The 12,955-nt window shown below is 36.9% G+C and overlaps 1 protein-coding gene across 1 annotated transcript in view; it reads right to left on the bottom strand.

The window, feature by feature from the left end:
* Nucleotides 1-5,463, bottom strand: part of LOC120633751 (hemicentin-2-like) — a 128,929-nt gene extending 123,466 nt beyond the window's left edge. The window contains exon 1 of the mRNA XM_039904085.1: nucleotides 5,324-5,463. Coding sequence (XP_039760019.1) covers nucleotides 5,324-5,448 — 125 coding nt within the window. The 5' untranslated portion in view covers nucleotides 5,449-5,463. The remainder of the gene's footprint in view (nucleotides 1-5,323) is intronic.
* Nucleotides 5,464-12,955: the final 7,492 nt, after the last annotated feature.

The raw sequence follows: 12,955 nt of genomic DNA, 5'->3' as shown, positions 1-12,955 counted from the left end.
AATCAAGAAACGGTCCCGCACAATATATACTAAGTATCACCATTATCATATCAACGTATTACCGGCCCACTACAGGGCACGGGTCTCCTTCCACAATGAGAAGGGGTTAAGGCCCACCACGCTGGACCAGTGCTGGTTGGTGGACTCCACACGCCTTTGAGAACTTTAAAGAGAACTATCAGGCATACAGGTTACAGGTCTTCATATTAATTATATACTTCGGTCTTTAAAAGTATAAATGCCGAAGTTCCTTTACTTTACGCCCTAACTAAGCAACCAATCGAATACATTTTTGGTATAGAGTTATTTTAAAGGACGTAGAGTAACACACGTTTTATCCCAGCAAAAACAAGCTGTTCTCACGGGATTTGTAAAAAAACTGGTATAAATGCGGAAAAGAACGCGGGCATTAGCTTGTTTATCAAAAATTCCCTTACCTATGGAGAAAGTAAAAATACATACTGTATGAGAATTCCTTTCGTCATAACAAACCCGTTACTGGCCCACTTCGGGGCACTCTCCTATCAGAATGACAAGAGTTTAGGCCGGAGTCGGACAAGGTAGCGCAGCACAGAAACGAGTTTGTCAAAAGGAGTCATAATTACTTACGGTACCCTCATAGACTACTATCCAAATATCACAGCCTTAAAAAGGCAACAAAGACTGTAGCAGGCATGGGGCCCAGAAGTTTTTAATAGGATATCAGGTAGCATAAGAGATGCACCAAATAATAATTTATTCAGGAAAAAACTGAAGACTTGGCTTGTCGAGAAGGATTTCTACAGTTATAATGAATTCTTGGAAAGTAAAATATTGTGAATATTGACTTTACTTATTTGTTATTATAGAATAATATTATAATAAATTTATGAAGTCATATACATTTACATGAGATAATTTATTATTTAATAATTGCTATGTGACGTATAATATTAATATTTATGAATAAATGACTAATGGTCATATTGACTATTGAGTCCACCACGCTGGCCAAGTGCAGATTGGTGGACATCACATGCAGGTTTCCTCACGATGTTTTATTAGTACACATAACACAAGCTACGCTTACTTTAGAGCTCCTTAGAGCAAAAAGTCCCTGACCTTCATACTAAACGATGCAATATTAGGATATATAATACTCCCCTGTTTTGAACTGTGTATGCACAGAAATTTGAGTGCTATTTAGGTAAGACATAGATTCTTAAATAAAACGCGATCCATACATAAAATGAATAAATTTAACTGCATAAAAGTAGTTCTAATTATTTACAAAGTTTAAACTATGAAACAGAGAGGACTTACTGAAGCGTATTTACTGAATAATGTTTTAGGATTTATTTATATTAAGGAAATCAAACACACACACTTACACACATACGCACACACCTCACACACATACAGACAATCACACACACGCACACTCACACGCACACACAAATAAAGTAAATTAGTTAATTAAGTATGCACTGATTTTGTTATTTTAGTACTTAATCTAAGGAGGGTAGGTAGCATATGGTTACCTAAATTAGGCAGCAGAGACCGTCCATACTTTTTGTTTGTGTATTACTAAATGTAATGAACATTATTAAATTTAGTTATACACAAACAAAAATAACCAATAAACACATTAAACAGCCACAATAAATCATTTTTTCATTTTCATTATTCATTACTTTAGGGCTAGATGGCGGTGTGTGTATTGTCGTAGTACCTGTATTTTTTATTATTTATTTATTAAAAAAAAGTGATATTAAATTGCTGAAATTAAATACGCACATTACTCCAAAAAGTCTGTGGTGCGTGCTGGGACTCGGTCTCGAAGTATTACCCACTTTGCTATCACCGCTTTAAAGCGGATATTACTCTACGGCGTAGACTTGGCGTAGACTCGGCGTAGACTTGGCGTAGACTTGGCGTAGACTTGGCGTAGGCTGTCACTTTAGCATAGTAGGCCAAAGCTCTGTATCCCTATCTCCTACGAAAGGAGAGCCATGTATTTAGTGGAACATTAAAGTGATTATTAATAATGATTACGTAACCCATAACGTATAGAATATCGTAAACGTTCATTATCCAGTTAAACCCTTTACCAGAGCAAAGTCTAGCTAATTTGTAATCCACGTGATCAGCTGTAATCACTTGTAATCACATTACGTACTTATTATGCTCGACCCTTAATTAACTTTGACTTTTATCTCAAACAATATTACAGGGGAAACTTTGGAAGGTCGCCCGCCTTTCCATAAAGTAGCTACTGTGGAATTATTCGCCTCTAGATCATTTTACCGTTTTGTCTGCTCAAATACTTCCAAAGGAAACATATATCTATAGTTATAATAAAACTGTAACTGGAAGATTTCTGTACATTAAATATATTTTGCAAATTTTGATCGGGGAATGCTTTATAATAGATACTGAGTCCAAAACAGATTTTTATTGAATTTTTGTCTGTCTGTCTGTCTGTCCGGGCATCACGTGAAAACTACTGAACGGATTTAAATAAAATTTGGTACAGTGGTAGCTGATATCCCGGGTCAACATATAGGATATTTTTTATCCCGATAAACAATAAGTTTCCTCCGGGAAATGGGACGATTTTTTTAATCAATTTTACTTCATATCTCCGTTAAATTTGCACCGATTTTTTTTATTTGACAGTGTATACTACCGAGCATGTATTGTCTAATTTTAATGAAGATCTGATGAATATTGTCGGAGATCAAGGACATAATTCTTCACAGATAACAGCAAGTCGCAAGGCATATGGGACAACGATCGAATGCATGCGTACCATCCTACTAATATTATAAATGCGAAAGTTTGTGAGGATAGATGCATGGATGGTTGGATGTATGTATGGATATTTGTAACGCTTTAACCGGTTTGGCTGAAATCTGGCAGAGATACCTACAATATAGTCCGGAATAGCTCATCGGCTTCTTTTATCCTGGAAAAAAGGACAGGACTAGGCTTCTACAGGATAGAATCACTATTTTTTCCGCAATTGTCTTTCAAAATCGGTGCAACGGAGTTTTAGATGGACGTGCTTTTTGGATAGGCATAGTTGAAATATTATAAAGCTTTTAAATTTTGTTTGGTTGAACGCGCTAATCTCAGAAAATGCTATTTCGTTTTTTTTTTTCGATTTGTAGTAACAATTATGGCTATATAACATCACGCTACTATCATTAATGAGAAATGTTGCAAAAACTGCAAAAAATATCCTTTTCAAGAGTTTCTGATCCGTGCGATGCGTGAACGGTAAACGTTACGCCAAACGACGGAAGTATGTAATATGTATACCGGAATTGACAGAATTGTTGTTTCTTTAAAGTTCTATAAAACAGTCCGCGACAACATACGACTATTTTTTGAAGTCGACTCTTTCGCGGACGAAGTCGCGCGGGTCCGCTAGTACTTTAATATGTTAATCGAGAAAGCGGTGATAGCGCGGTGGGTAGGAGCTGGACTTCACTTTCGGGGAGCCGAGTTGTTTATTGTTTTTTGTTATTGGGTACACAGAACAGGTATACAGAACAAAAAAACTAAAGGTTAAAAGTTCTAAATATAAGTAATAACAAGTTTTGTTCTAAGCTGAAACCCAAAGTATGTGTACACAACATGGAATTAAATAAATTGACGGCCGACTGGCGCAGTGGGCAGCGACCCAGCTTTCTGAGTCCTGGGCCGTGGGTTCGATTCCCACAAATGGAAAATGTTTGTGTGATGAACATAATTGTTTTTCAGTATCTGGGTGTTTATCTGTATATTATAAGTATTTATATGTATTATTTTCGTACAAATATTCAACAGCTATCTTAGTACCCATAAAACAAGCTACGCTTACTTTGGGGCTAGATGGCGATGTGTATATTCGTAGTATTTATTTATTTATTTATAAATAAAACAAAAATCGAGTCCCAGCACGCACCTCTAACTTTTCTAAGTTATTTGCGTTTTAAGTAATTAAAAATATCACTTGCAAAAGGTAAAGAAAAACATCGCCAGGCAACCTGCATGATATTAAATGAAATAAGAGAAATTGCTATTAGTATTATTATATTCTCTATTATGTTCTCAAAGGTGTGTGGAGTCCGACAATCTGCACTGAGCTACCGTGGTGGACTATGCCTGAACCCCTCATTGTGGGAGGAGACCCGTGCCCTGTAGTGGGTCGATATGATGATGATGATGATGTTACTCCCACTTATTGATAGTGAGGTGTGGTGACGGTAGATCAAAATACAGCTGTCACCATCCCTCCTCTTACCGGAGGTGTAGAACTAGTTGACTACGGGAATATAACGGAGAGCGGCTTGGTGTATACAGACCCCCCCTCCCCCCGTTGGAAGAGGCCTTTAGTTTTAGCATTTACATGCTGTAGATGAATATGTTAATTATTTTTTATTCCACTACAAGTTAGCCCTTGACTGCAATCTCAACTGATAATGATTGATGTATTTCTATATACTCGTAACATGTTTGCTTTGAATCCGATCGCTCCGCTCTCATCTCTTGCAAATTAGAAAAATAATATTGATAAAGTGATTTTGAAAAAGAGGAACTGTTATCGGTACCTTCTACCTTTCAAACCGGTGGTAGAGTCACTACCAACATACAGACATGACGGTTTAAGAATACTTTTATAGGAAGTAGTCCTTGAAGTAAATAAATTTTGCACAAAAAGAAAAAAAAACCATTTACATTTTTTACAAGTTTAAAATATAAGTTACGAAAATGGTAAGATGTTTTTGTTGCTGAAATTTCGTACACAAAGATTATATCCTGAATTAACCAAATTAAATTAAATTTAGCGTTCCAGTGCGATTTCGCGTAGAAACCGATTAGGAGTTCGGGTTTAATATAACTGCCATACCCGTAACAGGTTACCCCTTGCCTTTTTGAATGTAACATTGTAACATTACTTGCAATCGGGTGAAATTGCAGTCGAAAAGGCAACTAGTAAATCAATAAAATAATTGCACATAAGTACAGTCGCGCATAGAAGCCCTTTGCTTTTTTAGAAGGCGCAAAACAGTAAGGATTTTTATTGGATAGAAGCAAGCGTTACTTTGCGGAATTCCATGATATCTTATGAAAATTAAGCTTAATTTGCTATACTCCGCTAAAAGCAGGAGAATCTTTAAGGTGTAGTTTATAATTTCATTAAACTTTATTCTCCACACCAACAGATCTTCGGCAATGTACCCTCCGAACCGGAGCATCCTCAAGAGATGTTGACTTTACCATTGTTAAGTATGGTTACATTCTTATAGTTATGATGAAAAGATATTTTCTTATTTCCAGTTAGTTTAAGACTTACCTATAAAGGGGTTTTCCACCGGCATGCCGAAACCACAGCACCATGTAGACGCGATCCTCGTGAGAATCAGGCTCGATGTCGCAGGGAAGGGAGGCGGTGCGCCCCACCACTGCCTCCACGTCCATCGTGGAAACTGGAACAAAGTCCACTACATCTGAGTTGATTTGACCACTCTACCAGGCATTACAAGCTAGATAAAATTATAGTTAGCAACTAATCCAAATTTTAACTTCGTTCGGGAATCACAGATGGCGTAACAAGTCGATTACGTCGCGTGGGTTATGCACATAAAAAAATTAATACTGAAGCGGCAAAAAAATCCATCGATACAAAAATAAATTCGCTGGACGTAGGTTGATTTGACCACTCTATTACACGTAGCAATAAATATATATTTTTTTGCACTACATTCTCATTTTTAGCTCTTGACTGCAATCTAACCTAGTGGTAAGTGATGATGCAGTCTAAGATAGTAGCGGGCTAACCTGTTAGGTGGTACGGTAGTCATACCTCTTTATCGGTTACTACGCGATATCGTACTGAAACACTAAATCACTTAGCGGCACGTCTTTGTCGTTAAGGCGGCCAAAGCCTACTACCAGACCAGACTAGAGAAAATTCAGAAATTATGAATTCCCAAATTGCATCTACCGGCAGAGGCAATTTTGTAACACTAAAATAAATAGAATATGGTTACTGCGTTCGGTGATAAAAGATCCACCACGAGTTAAATACATCGCGTTGACATTTTTACACAATGCCATAAGTAAGTTAGTTTAGGAGCTTGTAATTTTTCTTTTCTTTTTCAGTTTCTTTTTTTTTTTATGTTACATTAATAAACGTATTCGCAGTATACCAGGAGAATTCCTAACACCTGACTATAAATATTGTAAAAACTATAATAACGCGATTACAACGTAGTAAAAAGAAAATTTACGTATCACGTTCAGAATTTACCACCAAACGCCCAATAAACAACAAACGATACACATTTGAGTTTAAGCTCTATGAGAATCTACATGTGTTTAGTAAGTTATACCTATCTACATAGGACCTTTTACGAAAGTTAAAATAATAAATTTGCATGTAAAAACTACAATTAATAATTTAGTACATCTGGCGTTAGCAATTATCCAGAGATAATAACTTATGTAGCGGGCGCCAATGAATCGCTCCCCGGACTGACTCATATTTTACGGATCGGCAGTTTCGCCACACTTTTTCACATTAAGATAGCCGTAAATAACAAATTTTCCGGAACACTTAGGATATGGAACTATTATAGTAATCATTTCTGTTAAATGCTGCTGTAATGCGGCTTTGAAGTTTATCTATAATCTATAGACAGCCGCTTGGCGCAGTGGGCAGCGACCCTGCTTTCTGAGTCCAAAGCCGTGGGTTCGATTCCCACAACTGGAAAATGTTTGTGTGATAAACATGAATGTTTTTCAGTTTCTGGGTGTTTATATGTATATTATAAGTATTTATGTATCCTGTTCATAAAAATATTCATCCGTCATCTTAGTACCCATAACACAAGGTACGCTTACTTTGGGACTAGATGGCGATGTGTGTATTGTGGTAGTATATTTATTTATTTATTATTTATATGATATTAAACTATCTGTTGCCTGCGTTTAGGAAAAGTAGCCTTTGTTGCGCTCCGTCACATACTCTATGCCAAAAGTCAAGCTGATTAGTATACTTTACGCCCTAAATAATCATAGTTAGGGCGTAAAGTACAGACAAACAAACACCCTTTCGTATTTATACTCCTTACTAACAGTACTAGTATGGATAAAACACAACCTGACTGTCTGTTATATCAACGCACAGCCTAAACAGCTGGAGTTAGAAACTTGAGATTTTGACAGTAGGTTCACACTTACGACGTTGCTTTCTCATTCGCACCGCAAAAATTGGAATTAACTACGACAATGCACACATCGCCATCGCCAAGTAATCGTAGCTTGTTTTATGCTACTAAAAGAACTGATGAATATTTTTTTTATGAATTATATACATTAATATACGCACTGAAAACCATTCATGTTCACCACACAAATCACATGTGGGAATCGACTTTTTGAAGTCAAACAAAAAAAACGTCGTGGATAGAAGCAGGCGTTACTTTGCGGAAATCCATGATATATTATGAAAATTAAGCTTAATTCGCTTTACTCCGCGAAAAGCAGGAGAATTTTAAGTCACTTACAATTATTCATTGTAAAGTCAACATCTCCTGAGGTTGCTCCGGTTTCGGAGCGTAACGTGCGTAGAGGGTACATTGCCGAAGATCTGTTTGGTGTGGAGTATAACCATTGAAGAAATTATAAATTACACCACACAGACTCTCCTGCTTTTCGCGTAGTATAGCAAATTAAGCTTAATTTTCATTTAAAAAAACGGTTGCAGATAGGGCGTGTGGATACACAAAAGTAAAGGCAAACGAGTTAGCGAACTGAATATGACGAATTTCAGGAACCAACAGACAAACGTTAAGTTCATTTCGGATTTCATTTCGAAAATCAATAGTCATTTGCATAAATTATTCTTCTTTGCAATCTCTATAGTATGATTTTCACGATTGAAAAACGATGAATACAATTGGGAGGGAAAATTTTATTTGTTTAACATAATATGTTAAGGTATTTCCATACAGTTATAATAACGGTTATTTTTTTTGCTCAATCGCCGGCTCTCTTTATGCGGTTTGATCGAATTTCCTTAACATACACATTGGTGTTTCAGATATTAATTGACGCATATATTAGATGTTCTTTCGCACGCACTAGTTTTTCGGAGTTTTTGCTTTAAGGGTTTAGGAAAACCTCGTGAAAAAAACCAGGGGGGGGGAATCTACCAATCCGCCCATGGCCAGCGTAGTCGACTACGGCCCAAACTCATTCTGAGAGGAGGCCCTGTGTGCTGTTGATAGTGACCATGATTATTATCAATTTAGGGGTATCAAGAAAGGGGTATGACTTAAGGCCATGGATTTTCATCGGTACCAGGGCAGATGGGAGCGAGTTATCAAAATTAGTGAAGCGTGTGGGTAACGAACGCGTCTGTTTGTATAGCCATATCTCCGTTTTACAGTTCACCAATTCAACTATTTGTTTAAGCAATAAAAATACAATACATATGAGCGTCTGTATTTTTTTGCGAGCTAGATTTTCATAACGTATTGTATTTATTGTATGGGTTTTTGTAACCTACAGGTTATTTTGACGCAGATTTTGACAACATCGCAGCACAATGGTGAGCGTTTAGCGCGGTTTTATAAATAGGGGGTTACAGGTTCAATTTGAGAATTCATTGTTTCCAAACTTCACTCGTTATTTACTTATTTTTAGATTCTTATATGTCTGATGGAAGGCTCCAGCAGTGGTAAGTTACCACTCTACCGAGAGAGCTCGGCAAATATCACGCAATTTTTTTGTTAAATTTTTATCACACTTAAAATTAAACTCTCAGCAATATTGATTACTAGTCTTAACTAGTCGTAAGTAAAATCATGAAACATTTTTTTTCTTTTTACAATAACAATCCAACGCGTTTACGTACAAACCCACATTTTGAAAAAATCTCACGTGAGATTGGGGGATGGGGGATGGAATTGAATAAAATCTCACGACACCTCACCAGGGGGGGGAGGGAGTGACAGAAAATTTTAAAAAATACCTCATGTCATTTATGGACGCTCCCTTAGCCCTCTACAACTATTTAAGGAAATTTAGAAAATATAAATTCCCAAATTGCCCCTGTTGAGGATCGTACCCGGTTTCACTCACTTTTAAGACCACAGCTCGCAGCACTGCGCCACGGAGGTCGTCGTTCTGATGAAATTATAATTAACTACCTCTATGTCGCAATCAGATTGTGTGTAGTAAATTAGGTTATGATAATTACAAATCAATGAAGCCCGTAATACGCATGCAGATCAAAGCCTTCGCACGTATGTCTTGCTACTGTATATACCTGTGGCTTAAGGTTATGGCTTCGACTTTCTTAACAGGGGGACCGCGTACGATTCCCGGCACGGAACTCTAACTTTTCTGAGGACAAAGTACTTTTTTTGATGTGAAACATCTATAGGCGATGAAACACAGGCCGTGCAGGCATCGCCACGCTTTATGTCTGAATTTTTGTATTTCGTATGTAACAATAAAAATGAATATTAATTTTGTAATAAAACAGTCATTACTAACCGACTTAGAAATGGAGTGGTTATCTATTGGATTGTATTTATTTATTTATTTGTTGAACAAATTTGTAATGATTTATCTTTTCATTATGCAATATCTGCAATAACTTACTAACTATTTCGATGTTTAACATCTGCCAGGCATCCCGTGACGGCTCAAACATTTTTTTTATTTATTCCACTACAAGTTAGCCTTTGACTGTAATCAACTTAAAATTCAAAATTTTATATATTTCAAGTAGACCTAGTTTATAAGCACTTTTGAGACATCAAGTCAGTCTGTTTGTAGTGACTCTACCACCGGTTTGGAAGGCGTATTCCACTGAGAGCAGGCAAGAAGATCAGCAGATTGCGCTTTTCCACCATAATTTTATAGTTTAACAATATTTAGAATTTTTCTGTTTTGTGAGAGATGAAAGCGGAGCCGGATGCTTCCAAGCAACCTTGTCATTAAGAAAGCAAGTTATATTTTAAATGCTTAAATTAAAAACGCACATAACTCCGAAAAAGCTGTCATTCGTGCCGGGGCTCGAACTTGGTCTCCGCAAAAGAAAATCCGAAGCCTTACCCACTAGGCCTTCTCTTCTATCACCGCTTCGCAAAAATATTTGTTTTTGTTTTTCACGTAGCGAAACCTTAAAGCTTTTTGGTCACTTCGGGGGAGTCAGAAAATAACCAAGGGATACGTCAAATATTCCAAGAGAACGAAGCCGCGGGTAACAACGAGTCCCACATAAAAACAAAAACTTTATGCGAACGAAGTCGTCAGGAACCATTAGTTATCTGTACTTTAATGAAAACCAATAACAACAATATGCCGATATGTTAATCGGATAATCATAAATTAGATATTATAACATTATAACATAGTTCGATTAATTAGTACTGTTGAGGTCCAATGGTTAGTTTGGTTAGCTACGTGGGGCTTGAGTTAAATTCCCGGCACGCACTTTTTTCTCTTTTTTTAAATTCCACTACTAGTTAGCTATTGACAGCAGACTTACCTGGTGGTAAGTGATGATGCAATCTAAGATAGCAAGAAGTATAGCTGTTATACTAAACTCACACTGCTTATCGGTTTCTACGCGACGTCGAATTCGGTACCTTCCGCTTAAAACAACACAGTGTTTACCATTGCGCCAAGGAAATCGTCAAAACAGTTATAGACTACGGCATTGACCCTACTCATTCTAAGAATAGCTTGGTGGCACATCTTAAATGGTGGGGTTACTAACTCTACTCCCACCAGTCCTCCCAGTTTTAACACCACAGCGTTCACCATTGCGCCAAGAAATTCGTCAAAACCGTTATAGACTACGGCAGAAACTTTTCACATTCTTAGAATAGCTGTGTAGCACGACTTAAACGGTAGCGTTACCAACCACAGCTGCAACCTCCCACCAGACAAAAATATTCCCCCACATAATCCCCTGTAATCCTCATTTAAAACGGACCTTATAGCAAAGGCTTTTGCCGAATGCGGCAAGTCGTTTGGCCGTTTACTGCGAATAAACCGGAGCGCACCCACCGCGGTTAGGCGGTACGTATTACAGTATTTGCGACTGGGTTTACGACGTCGTAACTTCCTCGGAATTTCATATAGTAATGAGTAATTATTGTTGCAAGTCTCGTGAATTCGGCGTCGCAAGAAAATTCACGATTGTGATGTTTCAAGTAGGGCAATCTAGTCTGGTTGATTTACATATACTCCACGCTGTACAACTGTATTACATATACTCCACGCTTCTTTACTTATACTCCAGCTAGTGCCAAATATCATAATCAATTAGCATTATTTATTTTCAAACGAATCAATTACGAATAAAAATTAAACAGTTTAATAAAAAAAAAAAAATTGCAAAGTTTTTTGAAAATCTCTAAATATACTTGTTTATTTATTACTTTTGTAATAAATATATTATTAATACATTTTCTGACGGTTGCGATATTCTATAATACTCAATGACAAGGTTATATTGACATGTGCTGATCTCACCTTCAATTTTCTACTCTCAATTATTCTATTTAACAAATAAAATATTTATAAAATGTTAAAGTGATATTAATGAATTTTAAATAGAATATAAAATGAAATAGTGAATATTAAATGAAATGGCGGAGTCCGTGGAACACTTTACTGTTTCATCAATAAATAATAACAAAAGTTTTACTTCAATCGCGCGTAAAGGTTACACGCACACAAAAAAGTGACTGATGAATAATTCTATGAATAATATACATTAATACTTATAAAATACTGTTAAGCACCCAGACACTGAAAAACATTCATGCTCATCACAGAAACATTTTCCAGTTGTAGGAATCGAAACCACGGCTTTTGACTCATAAAGCAGGGTCAGTGCCCACTGCACCAATCGGCCGTCAATATATATACTAATTACTATTTAAAAAATGCCCAGCAAAACATAAACTTCCTACCATACGTGGGTGTGTACCATAAAGTGCCAGTATTTGTTTCAGCGCAAATGCCAGAAGACGCTGAAGAAATGATTAGGTCCCACGGGCAAACGGGGAATATTGCAAACACGAGTAAGTAACAGACTATAAATGTGCGCTAATATTGCAAAATAATGTGTAATATACCCACATGCAGGGAGGCTCCCCTGGGGGGCATTAAATGGCGTGCTATCGGCGGAAACGTTGGCGTTTAGGCATCGGTTCCGCGATGTATTTCCTTTTGCCCGCCATCGCCTCTCTGGATGCGCCATGTTCTGAAGCCGGACCTACCCAATGCCAACGAGCTACGGTTTTAATAATAATATTCCTATAATTAATTTTTATTAAGATTAAATTTTTTTTTTAACTCTTTACAATGTCAAATTATATACATAAAAACAGCACTATTAAAAATATTTCAAGTTCAAGTTTGTATTAAACGTAAGCTTATAGAAAAGTCCTATTATAGTATAAAGGACTACGTAATCGATAAAAAGCTTGGGTGTGAATTATTGCTCCTCTAATAATTTTACATGACATTGTGAGATGGTGATAACAAAAAAAATACCCGGCTAAGTTTGTTGTGGGCTTCTTCTTAGACCAGGACGCGTTTGGAACCCTCGTAGCTTTAGTTTTAAGTTTACGAATGTGGCTATCGCCATCATCTCACTACCGTGTAATTCTTATGTACGCATCAAAAGTGCCACCTATGGGCCTACTTGAATAAAGATATTTTTGACTTTGACTTTAATTTATTAGTATGGCAACTATTGTTATACAGGATTAAATTAAATTTTAAACTTTCATGGGTAATCTAACATTCATTGCTGACTAAGTCGCGGGCAACACTTAGTTTAGTATACTAATAATATTATACTACGGGACCTATGATGATGCGCTCTACCGTAACAATAGGAAGATCTTCCTCCGAGCGGGTGATCGTACTCCGGGACCGAGGTCCGAACATT

The sequence above is a fragment of the Pararge aegeria genome, chromosome 22, assembly GCF_905163445.1.
Source record: "Pararge aegeria chromosome 22, ilParAegt1.1, whole genome shotgun sequence".
NCBI classification, from domain to species: Eukaryota; Metazoa; Arthropoda; class Insecta; order Lepidoptera; family Nymphalidae; genus Pararge; species Pararge aegeria.
Note: the sequence above shows the minus strand (reverse complement) of the source record. Positions and strands in the feature narration are given on the sequence as shown.